At 31.6% G+C, this 15573-nt stretch overlaps 2 protein-coding genes and 1 non-coding gene across 3 annotated transcripts; 1 reads left to right on the forward strand and 2 right to left on the reverse strand.

The window, feature by feature from the left end:
- Positions 1–2139: 2139 nt before the first annotated feature.
- Positions 2140–2246, reverse strand: LOC114189304 (small nucleolar RNA R71). The gene has a single exon (XR_003605608.1). It is a non-coding gene; the product is annotated as a small nucleolar RNA R71 (small nucleolar RNA).
- Positions 2247–6171: 3925 nt separating this feature from the next.
- LOC146885674 (uncharacterized) lies at positions 6172–11521 on the forward strand. Its single transcript, XM_085675043.1, has 2 exons — positions 6172–6504; positions 11501–11521. The coding sequence occupies exons 1-2, from the start codon at positions 6172–6174 to the stop codon at positions 11519–11521; spliced, it is 354 nt and encodes a 117-aa protein (XP_085531169.1).
- Positions 11522–12124: 603 nt separating this feature from the next.
- LOC146885675 (uncharacterized) lies at positions 12125–12824 on the reverse strand. The gene is made up of 2 exons (XM_085675044.1): positions 12594–12824; positions 12125–12517 (listed from the first exon to the last, which is right to left on the reverse strand). The coding sequence occupies exons 1-2, from the start codon at positions 12822–12824 to the stop codon at positions 12125–12127; spliced, it is 624 nt and encodes a 207-aa protein (XP_085531170.1).
- Positions 12825–15573: the final 2749 nt, after the last annotated feature.

The raw sequence follows: 15573 nt of genomic DNA on the forward strand, positions 1-15573 counted from the left end.
CTAGCTTGGGCATCTCATTTTATGGATTGTATTGACTTGGAACAACACCCATTGATGAGGTTTTCGGTTTTTATATGATAGTAGTGATTTTCGTTCATTCAAAGCCTTGAAATTTCTCTTTTGCTCTTGAATATGCGTTTGAATATGCATTTGAACAATTCATAGGTTAGAGCTTTTGATTTTTGATGTTTTGTTTTGTTTAAATTCAGAATTGAAGTGCTAAATTGCCCCATTTCCATGTCTAGCTAAATTCGTGTATTGACTCCTTGATAAAAAAATGCAATGAAGCTTTGAGGTTGTGCTTATTTTGTGAAATTTGCCATGTCTCTTTGTTCTGAATTCAGGAATGCATATGGTTCATCTGTTTATGCTTAATTTACAAATTAATTGCATATGTTTGAGTTAAGTTATGTTCATGCTTAAAGTATGTAGCTTGGCTGTCACGAATTTAAGGATGTGTGCATTGCTTAATTGCATAATGAAGTTGGATTGTAACTTTCGCTTAGTGGGTTATTATCTAGTGGATTGAGAGAAGGCAGATGTGTTAATTTGGTGTTTATGATAAGTGAAATTTTGTTTGAATCAAGGATGTGAAATACTTTTTTAATCACTATCGCATTTAATTTAATCTATTGATTAACATATTCAATCTGCCAAACCCCCCTTGTGTTATAGTGTTGTGTTCATGTGAAAATTGAAGCTTTGGACAAAAATATTGGTCATTGGGAGACGACTTGGTTCAACTTTCACATATTGCATTTTATCTGTTTTAATTTGGTGGGGTACGGCCTCTATCAAATTTGGCGCTGTTGCGGGGGACCAATTGTTTTATTCGAAGTAAAATTTTCAGTGTGTTTGTGTTTGTGTGTTGGTGTTTTGGTGTATGTAGTTCAAGTGTGGTTGAGTTGGTATATGTTGATTGTGGTTGTGTTTTTGTGTAGTGTGCGTGTTATTTGTGTTATAGAGTGAATAGTGTCGCAGCACATGGATAGTGTTAATTCTAGAATAGTGAATAGTGTTGAATAGTGTCCAATTTTGGCATTTAACTTGTGTATTTTTGTTTTGGTAGCTACGGTTCTTGTTTTGACTTGAAATTTTTTATCCCCACTTCTAAGACATTGAACTTGATGGGAAAAATAACTGGAGCACTTGGTATGGTCTGATTTGAGAGATTCAAATAAATTTTGGACTGATTTTTAGTCAAACTTCATAGAACCATAAATTTTGCTCTGGTTATCAGAATCACTATTATCAAACTCAGATTCTCTAGAAAATTTCGTTTTCTATCTTTCAGCAATGTTTTTTGTGATTTTTCTTCATTTTTTTCACTTTTGAAAATTTTTTAAACATACTTGCACTTTGATTTTTGAGCTGATTTTTTTTGTGGTATTGTTTGATCACTCAAGGGACAATCCTACAAATTTTCAAGTCATTTGGAGTTTGTTTAAGTATACTTGTAGTTTTACCCTTTGTTATCCCCACACTACTAGAATTAATGTATTTGTGTGCATGACTAGCGGAAATCCAAGTGACTTACAACCCATTGACCCTAAGATTGATAGGACCTTCCACAGAGGACGTAGGCATCTTAGGAATCCATCTTTGCATGTTGTTGATTATTCTGTGACCTTTCCTGACTCTTCTTATTCTCCTTATACTCCTAACTCTTCTCATTCTGTGCATTCTTTGCATTCTGAGCATAGTGAACATCCGCATAATTCTGAGTTTCATTATGATTCTGGTACTGATATTGATAATATGGCTCAACCTCCTCCACCTCATGAGAGGACAATGAGTGAGCTCACTGCACCAGAGTTCACTTATGACAATTTATGCATTCAATATCCTGAGGAGGAAGTTCCATATGTTTTAAAAACTAGATTGATACACTTGTTGCCAAAGTTTCATGGCCTAGCAGGTGAGGACCCGTGCAAACACTTGAAGCAGTTTCATGTCATGTGTTCCACCATGAAGCCTGTAGACGTCCAAGAAGACCATGTATACTTGAAGGCTTTTCCTCATTCGTTGGAGGGCAATGCAAAAGACTGGTTATACTACCTTGCACCCAGGTCCATCACGAGCTGGGATGACTTAAAGAGATTATTCCTTGCTAAATTCTTCCCTATTTCCAAGACAATAGCCATAAGGAAGGAAATTTCTAGCATTAAGCAGCAGTCTGGGGAGAGCCTCTACGAATATTGGGAGAGGTTCAAGAATCTTTGTTCAAGTTGCCCCCACCATCAAATCCCTCGGCATCTCCTTCTGCAATATTTTTATGAAGGCCTTCACCATATAGATAAAAACATGATTGATGCTGTAAGTGGTGGCGCTCTTGGTAACATGACCCCAGCTGCAGCAAGGCAACTAATCGAGAACATGGATTCTAATTCTCAGCAATTTGGCATGAGGAGTGATGCCATAGTTACTAGAGGAGTTCATGATGTAGGGGCAGTCGAATATACCAAGAAGTTGGAAAGTAAGATTGATGCTCTTACCACACTAGTGAACCAACTTGCTTCCAATCAGAGAGCCCCAGTTGCAAGAGTTTGTGGTCTTTTTACAAACATCTTCTTGGTCTTCTTTGGAAAGATGATGATCCAGCTCATTCACCTGAAGCTGAACCCATTGTTGACTCAGAATGGAACTCCTTTTGTCATATAATTTTGCAAGTTTGTACAAAAAAAAAAGAATTATGTGCTTAGCCCTCAACCCCTCCAAGATTGATCTTCCCCTCTTTAAAGCATACCAAGTACTGCATTGTTAAGATATATGCTCTTACCCAATTGATTGTTGTTAGCATATTCGAGATATATTATTCGAGATATATATGGATGTAGAGATTCTATAATATGTATTATTTTTTTTTTATATTTAAGTGATCTACGAAAAATTTTGTAGGTAAATTATCTACGAATATTTTCGTAGATAAGTTATCTAGGTAGAATTTTACAAATATATTACTTACAAAAATTTTTGTAGGTAAGTTATCTACCAAATCTTCGTAGGTAATTCGAATATTTTCCCTACGAATTGTTTTTGTAAATAATTATCTATGTCTTTCTTTCGTAGATAATATTCGTAGATACGCTATCTACGAAATATATTTTCGTAGATAAAGTTACCAACCAATTCAATACCTAAGAAATTTGATTTGTCGGTAATTCGTAAATAATAATGGATTATCTACGAAAACAGAACATTATTACCTACCAAAACTAGCATATATAATAAATTGATTTTTTGTAGTATTGAATATGATACGGACATATGTCCCGGGATATGTTTATTTTCTCTCAAGGAATACTTCTCGTCATGAATTCATTTTTAAACTTATCCCGTCTTGTCAAAAATAGTGATTCTCTAATTTTATTTTATACAGTTAGCCTTTCATTATTAAGCCATGTAATTAGGAGACAAAAATTAAGCCATATGATTATTCCCATGTGTGATAGGAACATTGCACATTTTCACTTGCACTAGTTCACTTTAAATTTAAGGCTATAATGGTTTGGAACATTGCAATGAATCTATATCTACAACACCATAAACCAAAGAAAGTCAAACTAAAAGTTTCCAGAGCTCTGAAAATATCTGCAGTCCCATATCTACAGTAATTTAGAAAGAAACAATCCACATCCATGGAACAGCATTCCATAAGGCTCAAGTATGTTAAGCCAAGTTTATACTAAGCAAAAGAAAAAAAGATGTGATAGTTTTGAGATCAAGGTTTTAAAAAAGGGACCGCATGACTTATCCATGTGTTCGACATTAAGCGAATGGTAGAATTAGGAAATTGAAGAACGATAAAAGTAGGATAAAAGTTTGAAATTAAGAACTGACACGATAATTCCTCTAGTAAAATTTCTAACAACTTGTTCATTCTATAATCTAGTAATCCCCAACACCATCCCCAAACCTGCACCACTATTGTCATCATAGAATTCAAATTATTCTTTTAAATTTAGATAACACATTCAAGTTAATATTACAATTGTTTAGGTGATATCGTTAGTAAGGATGGCGACATGCTTCACGAGTAGATATTTGACTACGTATTCCTCAACCTCGATATAAAAAATCATTCTCATTAACATCTTTAATGGATATTAAATTTTTATTTTATCTTCGTCTCATCAAGAAACAGGTATGTCCATACCCACACCAATACTTGCTCTTTTACTATTTCAAATATTAATTATTATTTTTAACAAAAAATATATATGATATTATCAAGTAGTCAATCAAAATACACATTTTTTCATTATATAAATATCAACCAGAGTATCAAATAACAAATAGATAAAAGGAAAATAATTTTAAAAAAACAGTAAAAATAATGGATGTGACCCATAAAGAATTTACAAAATTAAAGACAAAAGAAAATTTAAAATATATAAGTTTTCAAATTAACTAATGAGTTAAAGATCTTTTAGTAATTTAAAATGGAGTCCAATATAAGGATAAGATTAGGAATGTAAAAAAAATTCATACCCACGGACATTAATAGATAAAGCCGCAACGGATAGGAAATGGATATCCGCGGGTAATGGATACGGGTATTTTTAATACTCACATGTTAACGGGTCGTTCTTGTCGAGGTCGTAGGGCAGGTCCGAGTCGTTAGACCTTTTCGGGTCGTCGTGTTTGTCCGGTTCGTTGGGCCTGTCCCACAGATAGTAATATATTTTAAAAAATAATATATTTTTCGTGTGGAAGATGAAAGTCCATGGGTTGGCCCCGATCCACAGGGCTTTTGTACGGTTTTTGGCCCTGTGGACTTCTTTGTTGGAGGCTTTTTTTCAATGTGGGCTTTTTTGGCCCTAACCCACATGGGTCAGGGCCAAACCCTGTGAGCTGGGTCAAATTGACACCTCTAAATGTGATGATTCCCATCAATAATCAAAATGGGTTCGGCCCGTATCCATATAGACAGTTTGTTTGTCATCGGTAGTAAGTCGTTTATTTTGAAAATAAACCATCATGAAGTCTCTTGTAAATGTCTTCCCTTATTAGCCTTTTATATTTACAAACTCACCTTTTAATTAAGAACTTTAAATTTAAATCATTCAAATTCTTTCATTCATGAAATCATCTTATATAGGCACCACATGATCTGCTGTGATTTAAATAAAGTTAAGTTAAACATATATTGTTCTATGAATCACACACAACGAGAGATAGGCATAATCAATTAAATGGAACTCAAATTTATTTGACTAGACATGTGCTTTGCTAGAATCAAAAGTGAATGTAAAATTCTATGGGTAAATAAAATTGAACTGCTTCTAGATATTTAAAATACTTTTAAATATGTTTAAAATTAAATTATCTGATAAACTAAATATACTTGCTTGAATTATTTTACATGCATCCATATTAGATAAATATACATCTTTTTACGCATTCTAGTATTAATCAACTAGATAAAACATGTCATAAAATTCATTTTATTTTTATATTATGAATTTGGGTCCCAATAATTACTTTTTATGATAATTAGATAAATAATGGTTTAATAATAATTTTCTTTTTATTTTAAAAAAAAAATATTCAAATACACTACTTCATTAAATTTGTTTTGGTTTAGACATAAAATTATTATCCTTTTAAAATTAGACAACACGTAAAGTTAAGTTGTAATAATTGTTATGAATTAATGGTCGTCCATTGATTTATACAATTACTCATATGATTGATAATCATATTATTCATTACTCTTTATGATGTAATATTTTGTATTTACTATTTGATTTTATATCCTTTCTGGGTTACCATATTGTACCTATAAATAGGACTCGTCCTATCAGTAATTAGACACACATAAAACCAGAAGTTGCTCCCTACTCTCTCATTCTCTATTCTTCCTCTCCTTTGTCTCTCTTATTACCTTTATTTTATAACACGTTATCAGCACGAGGGTTATCCAACTGAGCGTGAAGGCATATTTTTTTTTCTTTCTCCCTAAGAACAACGCTCTATATTCCTTAATCGAGGTTCTTTCTAATCTTTTTCTCATTCACAAACTTTATCTCATTTTTTTTTTTTGTGTAATGATAATTGTTTGATTTATTTTTCTCTGTCATATTATTATTATTATTATTATTATTTGATTTTAATAATTTCATACATGAAATTTGATTATATTAATATTTTATGTGCTAGTTCTAAAACATGTCAAATCTTGCAAAGCTTGAATTTGCGGCCCTTGATATTTCGGGGGACAATTATTTATCATGGATTTTAGATGCTGAGATTCATCTAGATGCAATGGGTCTGGGTGATGCTATTAAAGAAGGAAATAAAGCATCTGAACAAGATAAAGCTAAAGCTATGATTTTCCTTCGTCGCCATCTTCATGAAGGGTTGAAAATTGAATACCTTACTATAAAAGACCCTTCTGTACTATGGAAAAATTTAAAAGAAAGATATGACCATCAAAAGACCGTGATTTTGCCAAAAGCTCGTTATGATTGGATGCATTTACGGTTGCAAGATTTTAAAACTGTAAGTGAATATAATTCTGCAATGTTTAGAATTACTTCTCAATTGACTCTATTTGGAGAAAGAATTACTGATGAAGATATGTTGGAAAAAACATTCTCAACTTTTCATGCAACTAATTTGCTTTTGCAACAACAGTATCGTGAAAAAGGTTTTCACAAATATTCTGAATTGATTTCATGCCTTCTTGTGGCTGAACAAAATAATGAGCTCTTGATGAAAAATCATGAGGCCCGACCAACTGGTTCTGCTCCATTCCCAGAAGTGAATGCAGCAACATCTGATCCATATAATCATGGACGAGGTCAAGACCATAATAATAATCGTGGTCGTAATTTTGGCCGTGGTCGTAGCCATGGTCGTGGTCGTGGTCGTGCTATTAATCATGGTCGTGGACATGGTTATAAAGGAAATTTCAAAGAGAAACTTCATCAACAGAAGTGGAACAAGAATGCGAAAAAGGAAAAAGAAAGGGGTGAAAATAATGGCAAAAAGGCTGAAAATATATGTTACCGTTGTGGTAGTAAAGGTCATTGGACCCGTGCCTGTTATACACCAAAGCATCTTGTTGAACTCTACCAAGAATCACTTAAAAAGAAGAATGTAGAAACACACTTTGCTTATGAAGATGGTGATTCTGATTATGGTCATATGGATACTACTCATCTTGATATTGGTGATTTCTTTTCTAAACCCGATGGAAGCATTGATCACCTTATTGGTGATGGGAGTGTTAGAAAATAATTTTATTTTATGATTAATTTTTAAGACAATGTTTTATATTTAATTCATGTTGCTTTTATATGTACAAGTTTTTATGTTTTTATGAATAAAATCCTCTATTTTATTTTATTTTTTTTTTCTTTCTCTCCTCTTACAAAGTAATCTCTAATATTGATATTTATGTTTATATGAAGAATGAATATTGGCATTAACACCAATGATGAGGATCTGTGCCTTGCTGATAGTGCAACAACTCATACAATTCTCAAGAGTAATAAATTTTTCTCTACTTTGGTAATGCGAGAAGTCAATGTTAGTACTATTTCTGGTACTACAAATATAATTGAAGGCTCTGGAAGAGCTACAGTACTTCTGCCAAGAGGTACAAGATTGCATATTAAAAATGCATTTTATTCTCCTAAGTCCAATAGAAACTTATTAAGTTTCAAGGATATTCGTCTAAATGGATATCATATTGAGACAAATAATGAAGGAGATGTTGAATATCTTTATATCACTCAAATTGAGTCAAATAAAAAATGTGTATTGGAGAAATTATCAGCCTTCTCTTATGGCTTGTACTACACATATATTAATGCGATTGAGACGCATGTTATTGTAAGCCAGAAGCTTACAAATAAGAATGAATTTCTTGTTTGGCATGATCGGTTGGGTCATCCTGGATATATCATGATGCGAAAAATAGCTGAAAACTCATGTGGACATCCACTTAAAAGTCAAAAGCTTCTTCAGTCCAATGATTTCTCATGTACTGCATGTTCGCAGGGAAAATTGATAATAAGACCATCACCAGAAAAAATTAGAAATGAGTCAATCTCATTTTTAGAACGAATACAAGGTGATATTTGTGGTCCAATACACCCACCATGTGGATCATTTAGATATTTCATGGTATTAATTGATGCGTCCACTAGATGGTCACATATTTGTTTACTATCAACTCGAAATCAAGCATTTGCTAAGTTATTAGCACAATTGATCAAGTTAAGAGCCCACTTCCCAGATTATCCAATTAAGAAAATTCGTCTTGATAATGCTGGTGAATTTACATCTCATGCTTTTAATGAGTATTGTATGTCAATTGGAATTGAAGTTGAACATCCAGTAGCACATGTTCATACTCAAAATGGACTTGCAGAATCATTGATAAAACGTCTAAAATTGATTGCACGACCTTTACTTATGAAAGCTAATCTTCCAATGACTACTTGGGGATATGCAATTCTGCATGCTGCAGTATTGATTCGCATCAGACCAACAAGTTATCACAAATACTCTCCTTTACAGTTGGTTTTTGGTCAACAACCAAATATTTCTCATTTAAGAATTTTTGGGTGTGCTGTATATGTCCCAATTTCCCCACCAAAAAGGACTATGATGGGTCCTCAAAGACGTTTGGGAATATATGTTGGATATGATTCTCCATCGATAATAAAATATCTTGAACCATCAACAGGTGACTTATTTACAGCTCGATTTGCTGATAGTCATTTTGATGAATCAATTTTTCCAACGTTAGGGGGAGAAAGAAAGAAACTGGAAAAAGATATTGGTTGGAATGAATTATCATTATCTCATCTTGATCCTCGTACAAAAGAGTGTGAACTAGAAGTTCAACGGATAATTCATTTACAAAAATTGGCCAACCAATTACCAGATGCTTTTACTGACACAAAAAGGGTAACTAAGTCGCATATACCCGCTGCTAATACTCCAATCAGAATTGATATTCCTGTTGGACAATCTAATATAGCAAATGAATCTCAAACACGCCTAAAGCGTGGTAGGCCTTTGGGTTCCAAAGATAAAAATCCTCGTGTGAGAAAAAGGGAAAAAAGGCAAGATGGCCTAATCGAGGGGGTAAAAGTCCCAAAAGATTCTTTTGACATAATCAATGATTCGGTTCCAGAAGAACCTCAGGTACCTGAAATTGTTGAAAATGATGAGATCTCAATAAATTATGTCATGAATCATAAAATATGGAATCGAAATAAAGTCAATATTGACGAGGTTTTTGCATATAATGTAGCAAAGGATGTCATAAGTGACAATGATGATCAAGAACCAATGACAATTGAAGATTGTCGGCAAAGAAATGATTGGCCAAAATGGAAAGATGCAATCCAAGCAGAATTAGATTCGCTTGCTAAACGAAAGGTTTTTGGACCTGTAGTTCGCACACCTGAGGGTGTAAAACCTATTGGGTACAGATGGGTTTTTGTACAAAAACGAAATGAGAATGGTGAAATTGTTAGATACAAAGCACGGTTAGTTGCTCAAGGTTTTTCACAAAGACCTGGTATTGATTTTGAGGAGACATATTCTCCAGTATTGGATGCAACAACATTTAGATATTTAATTAGCCTTGTTGCACAAGAAGGTTTGAATCTGCACCTCATGGATGTTGTTACAGCCTATTTGTATGGCTCTTTGGAAAATGATATTTATATGAAACTCCCTGAAGGATTTAATGTGCCCAACAAAGCAAATTCTAAAAAGGATTATTCAATAAAATTGAATAAGTCCCTTTATGGATTGAAACAATCAGGACATATGTGGTATAACCGTCTAAGTGAGTACTTATTAAAGGAAGGGTATAAAAATGACCCTATTTGTCCTTGTATTTATATGAAAAGATCCGAGAATGAATTTGCCATAATTGCTGTTTATGTAGATGACATAAACATAGTTGGAACTCCTAATGAGCTCACAAAGGCAATTGATTGTTTAAAGAAAGAATTTGAGATGAAGGATCTTGGAAGGACAAAGTTTTGTTTGGGATTACAAATTGAGTATTTAAACAAAGGTGTTCTTGTACATCAAGAAGCTTATATAACGAAAGTGCTTAAAAAGTTCTATATGGACAAATCACATTCACTATGCACTCCAATGGTGGTGAGGTCATTAGATGTTGATAAAGACCCTTTTAGACCTCAAGAAAAAGATGAAGAACTACTTGGTCCTGAAGTACCATATCTTAGTGCTATAGGAGCACTAATGTATCTTGCTAATTATACTCGACCCGATATAGCATTTGCTGTAAATTTGTTAGCAAGATATAGTTCTTCACCTACAAGAAGACATTGGAATGGAGTAAAACAAATACTCCGTTACCTTAAAGGCACTATGAATATGGGCTTGTTTTACCCAAATGATTCAAAATTAGATCTAATGGGTTATGCAGATGCAGGTTATTTATCAGATCCTCATAATGGTCAATCACAAACAGGATATTTGTTCACATGTGGTGGCACAGCGATTTCATGGCGATCTGTGAAACAAACAATAACAGCAACATCGTCAAATCATGCAGAAATTTTAGCATTACATGAGGCAAGTCGTGAATGCGTTTGGTTAAGGTCTATAATTCAACATGTGCGACAAACTTGTGGTTTATCCTTGGGAAAAATGAAACCAACAACGATATATGAAGACAATAGTGCATGCATTGCTCAATTGAAAGAAGGATATATTAAAGGAGACAGAACAAAACATATTCTTCCAAAATTCTTTTTCACTCATGATCTTCAAAGAAATGGTGATGTAGAGATCCAAAAGATTCGCTCATGTGAAAATCTAGCAGATTTATTTACAAAGTCTTTGCCAAGGAGAACTTTTGAGCAATTGGTTCATAGGATTGGACTCTGCCATCTTAATGATGTAAGTTTACATGAGGGGGAGAAATTAGAAGATGCAAAGAACAATATTATATAGAATGATGTACTCTTTTTCCTTCACTAGGTTTTTATCCCAAAGGGTTTTTCCTAGTAAGGTTTTAACGAGGCACATTCTTTTATCAATGGACACCCAAGGGGGAGTGTTATGAATTAATGGTCGTCCATTGATTTATACAATTACTCATATGATTGATAATCATATTATTCATTACTCTTTATGATGTAATATTTTGTATTTACTATTTGATTTTATATCCTTTCTGGGTTACCATATTGTACCTATAAATAGGACTCGTCCTATCAGTAATTAGACACACATAAAACCAGAAGTTGCTCCCTACTCTCTCATTCTCTATTCTTCCTCTCCTTTGTCTCTCTTATTACCTTTATTTTATAACAATAATAATATAGTTTAAGTAATGGCATTTTTATGATTGAAAAGCATTTATTCTTAAAATAAATCATAAAGAAGAATATTGTAACAGTCTTTTCCTATTAGCTAGCCTTCTACATTTTACAAAATGATGCTTTAATTAAGAAATTTAAATTTAAATCATTCAAATTATTTGTTTTACCAGCATCTTATAACTGTGAAATGATCTGTTATGTTTATAAACAAAGAAGGTTAAGTTAAACGTGTATTGTTTTATGAATCACTCATGAATACACACAACTAAAGATAGATATAATAAATTGAATTAAAGTGAAATATAAAGAAATTATTTAACTAGAAATGTGCATTGGTGTAATCAAAGTGAGTTGTAAAAGGGTATCGGTAAATAAAATTGAACTGCTTTTAGATTTTTGAATTATCTTAAACTAAAATTAGTTGACTGAATTATTTTACATGCACCCACATTAGATAAATATACATGTCTTTATGCACTCCACTCTTGTATTAAAACTAAGAATTTAGTTTGTAAATTGCATTATGACATGATTAAGTTTAATTTTTTGTAAAATGCAATTTTTATGGCTTAATTAGTACAGTTGAAGAGCTTTGTGTTGTGTAATTGAATTTATTTTTGTCACATCTAAATACAACATAACAAGAAGTAGCCTCTTTAGTTTAGCTAGTTAGAAATTTTAACGATCGAACATAAAACAAGTAGTCTAATTGTGTGAAAAAGTGTGTAGAAAAGTAGAAAACACAATTGTTTAAATATTGTAATTGTTTATTCATTAATTATATGATATATATTTTAGACAAAGTTTACATTAGTAGGACAAGCTGTATTTTGTGGAGGTGGAGGACAGTTGATGTACTGTGGAATAGGGTTTTTGTTCAAACATAGCTTTATTTCAACTAAGTCCCCCTTTCTACATGATAGTTGTGGCAGAACACTAACTCGTGATGTCTGTATGGCTGTGATGACTTTGTTAATACTGTAAGTGTTGCCATGTAATACATTTGCATGTTTGAGTATTTGTTGAAGATCGTTTCTTGTATATATATCTAACGCGAGTGTGAAATAATCAAATGGTATCATGTTTGAACACGATCCATGTTTCTTCCATTCATAATCCCAGAACTTACTATTGTTTATAGTATAACTTGGCCAATCTTGATCAAGTACAGGAACTATTCCATTAATCTAATAAAATAAACAAAAAAAATCATCTTCTGAATATGAAGTTAAAAATAATATTATTAAGAAATAAAGAGCTTACCAAGGAAGTATTTAGGTCGGAAGTAGTGCAACCTGATGGATGTCGCCTGATGTAATTAGAAGGCCATAAGCCATGTATAGTGAACTTTAACATTATTGGTTTTGTGGCATCACAAACATTATGAGTACAAAAGCCTGCCGGCCAAGTTTGTGCGATTGTCCAGTACTGAAATCCTACTACTGAACCATAAAAGAAGAGGGAAAAGATGAATGTAACTTTGAGATAATTCATTGTGAAATTGATGGAAAATGATAGTTTAATCATCTCAAATTTATAGTGCCAAAGTTTCATTGATTTTGCTTAATTCATACAAATCAATCTCCTTATTTTGGCCAATTTAACTTCCTAATAAAAGTCTCTTCTCCTAACATTCATAATTATTATCACTAGTTTGTGATCCATAATCACACCAAATTAAATTCCTTTAAACTATCACATGGTATGTTCACTCTGATTAGTTTTATATGTTTATTTTGTTAACAAACTTATAATGTATGTACTAGTTTACAAATGTATTCATATGTAATTTTTCCAATGATGTTATATTGAAGTTTCGATATGTATTAACGTGATGATATTAACTTATATGAGTTCTAAAGCTTACTCCAGCGTGAAGGTATTAGCCTATAAATTAATGAAATTTACGGATTAATTAGGACATTTCAATAACAACTAACTTTACTTAATTTATTTTAGGACACACCTTTATCATCAACATTTTTGTTTATTATTAAAATATTTCATAAAATTCATTCATTTTTGTGACACTATTATGAATTTAGGGTCCCAATAAATTTTTATGATTGGATAAATAACGGTTTAATAATAACTTTTGCTTATTATTCTAAATGTTAGGAATTAGTCGAGACAAATTTACTAAGAGTATGCTTATCCACCACACAAATAATCCAATAGGCCTTTAAATAATCATAGAATAAATGTATGCATTCCACTGTTGAACAACATGTCGTAAAATTTATTCTATTTTTATGTACAAATATTATGAATTTGGGTCCTAATCATATGATAATTAGATAAAGAATGATTTAATAACAATGATATTCTTGTTATTTAAAAAAAAAATTAAATACACTACTTCAATAAATTTGTAATTTTAGATATAACGTCATTATTCTTTTGAAATAGACTACACGTAAAAGTTGTAATTATAATAGTTTAAATAATGTCATTTGTATTATTTTATTCTTAAAATGAATCATAAACGAAACGCTTATACTAGTCTTCCATTATTAGCCTTCTACATTTTACAAAATCATGCTTCAGTTAAAGACACTAAAATTAAATCATTTAATAATTTTAGAAAAGGACCGTGTATTAAGACCAAGAATTTAGTTTTTGTAAATTGCATTATTACATGGTTGAGATTAATATTTAGATAAAAGAATGCAGTTTTTATGGATTAATTAATACAAGATAAGAGTGTAGTTGAATTCATTTTATCCACATAGGAATATAAAAAATCCGTACCCTAACCATAGATAAAATCCACAACGATAGAAAATGAATATTGTAAATGAAGATATGCGATAATCGGGTACGGGTATTTTTTATACTCGCATGTTAATGGGATGGATACGGTATCATAGTATGCATACTCGTGGATACCCGTATTCGTTATACTCTAATTTAAATTAAAAAAAAAAATGCATGATTAAAACATTAACACATCGATTTTGAATGAGTTATTTTTTTATCAAATTGCTTTAAAAAATCTTCAATTCTTTGTAAACTCTCTGTCAATACTATTTAAATGGGTTATTTGCACTTTCTTTTCAAAATTTATGAATGTTATGCATTGTATTTTTATTTGAATTTATGGTTAAAATATGTTGTAAAATATTAAATATTTATTTTGTAAATACTTGCAGATACATGTGAATATCTGTAGATATTAAAAAAATATGAGGATACATGCATAACAGATATTCACACAAATATAAGTATGAATCCAAAACAAATATTTATTCAATGGATAAAGTACGAAAAAACTACTATTTATACCCTATGCGCCCCGTTAAAATCCCTATACCCGCACCTAAATACAACAGAACAAAGTAGTCTCCTTAATTTAGCTAGTTAATAATTTTAAAGAGCCTAACCTAAAATAAGTTATCTAATCGGATATAAAAGTGGACAACACAATGTTTAAATTTTATAAATGTTTATTCATTTATTATACTATATTTTATGTTATCTACATTTATATATATATATATATATATATATATATATATATATATATATATATGTTCGAAAGACGTTTCATTTTTTTTCCATTTATGATTCCAGAAGTCCATGTTTCTCCCACAATTATTGTTTTCACTGATCTAACAAAAACAAAATCATCTTCTTAGGTTGGCATAAGCTATTTGATAACTTAATTTATAAAACTTATGTCTTAAAACATAACACACCATATGGCTGGCGCATGGTGTGATTGGACACCATACCACTTATAGTCCTAACTTGATTCATACCATTCAATCTTCTTTTGGCCATTGAACTTCCCGATAAAAGTCTCCTCTCCTAACATTCATAATTATACACTGGTAATCCATAATCAAACCAAATTAAATTCCTCCAAATCTGATACACACCGTGGTAAGTTCACCTTGATTATTTTTATGTTGATTTTGTTAACAAATTTATAACATATACATAATGCAGTTTACAAATGTATTCATATGTATTTTTTTTTCCCAATGATATTGTATTCAAGTTTTGATGTGCATTCACAACGTCATGATATTAACTTGTTAATTGAAAAACATCGACTACAACATGATGGTATTAGTATGAGTTAGTGAGGTTTTTTTTTTAATGATATTTTCCTATAAGAATGAAAGCAAGTCAAATATCACTAGTGTAAAATAGGCCTTTTATACCGGTTAAAAAAGGCTTTTTATACCGGTTCTAGCATAGGTATAGATGTAGGTGGTATAGAAGGTTTGATCTTTCT

Source organism: Vigna unguiculata, chromosome 6 (genome assembly GCF_037176805.1).
Source record: "Vigna unguiculata cultivar grain cowpea cultivar isolate G323 ecotype 2 chromosome 6, ASM3717680v1, whole genome shotgun sequence".
In the NCBI taxonomy this organism is placed as follows: domain Eukaryota; kingdom Viridiplantae; phylum Streptophyta; class Magnoliopsida; order Fabales; family Fabaceae; genus Vigna; species Vigna unguiculata.

What these genes read in the sequence shown, in the direction of transcription:
- LOC146885674 (XM_085675043.1), top strand. Translation starts at nt 6,172, where the DNA reads ATGTCAAATCTTGCAAAGCTTGAATTTGCGGCCCTTGATATTTCGGGG. An exon ending in GGTTGCAAGATTTTAAAACT is followed by an intron (nt 6,505 to 11,500) that starts GTAAGTGAATAT and finishes TTGTTTTACCAG; the next exon opens with CATCTTATAACTGTGAAATG.
- LOC146885675 (XM_085675044.1), bottom strand. Translation starts at nt 12,824, where the DNA reads ATGAATTATCTCAAAGTTACATTCATCTTTTCCCTCTTCTTTTATGGT. An exon ending in CCGACCTAAATACTTCCTTG is followed by an intron (nt 12,518 to 12,593) that starts GTAAGCTCTTTA and finishes TTATTTTATTAG; the next exon opens with ATTAATGGAATAGTTCCTGT.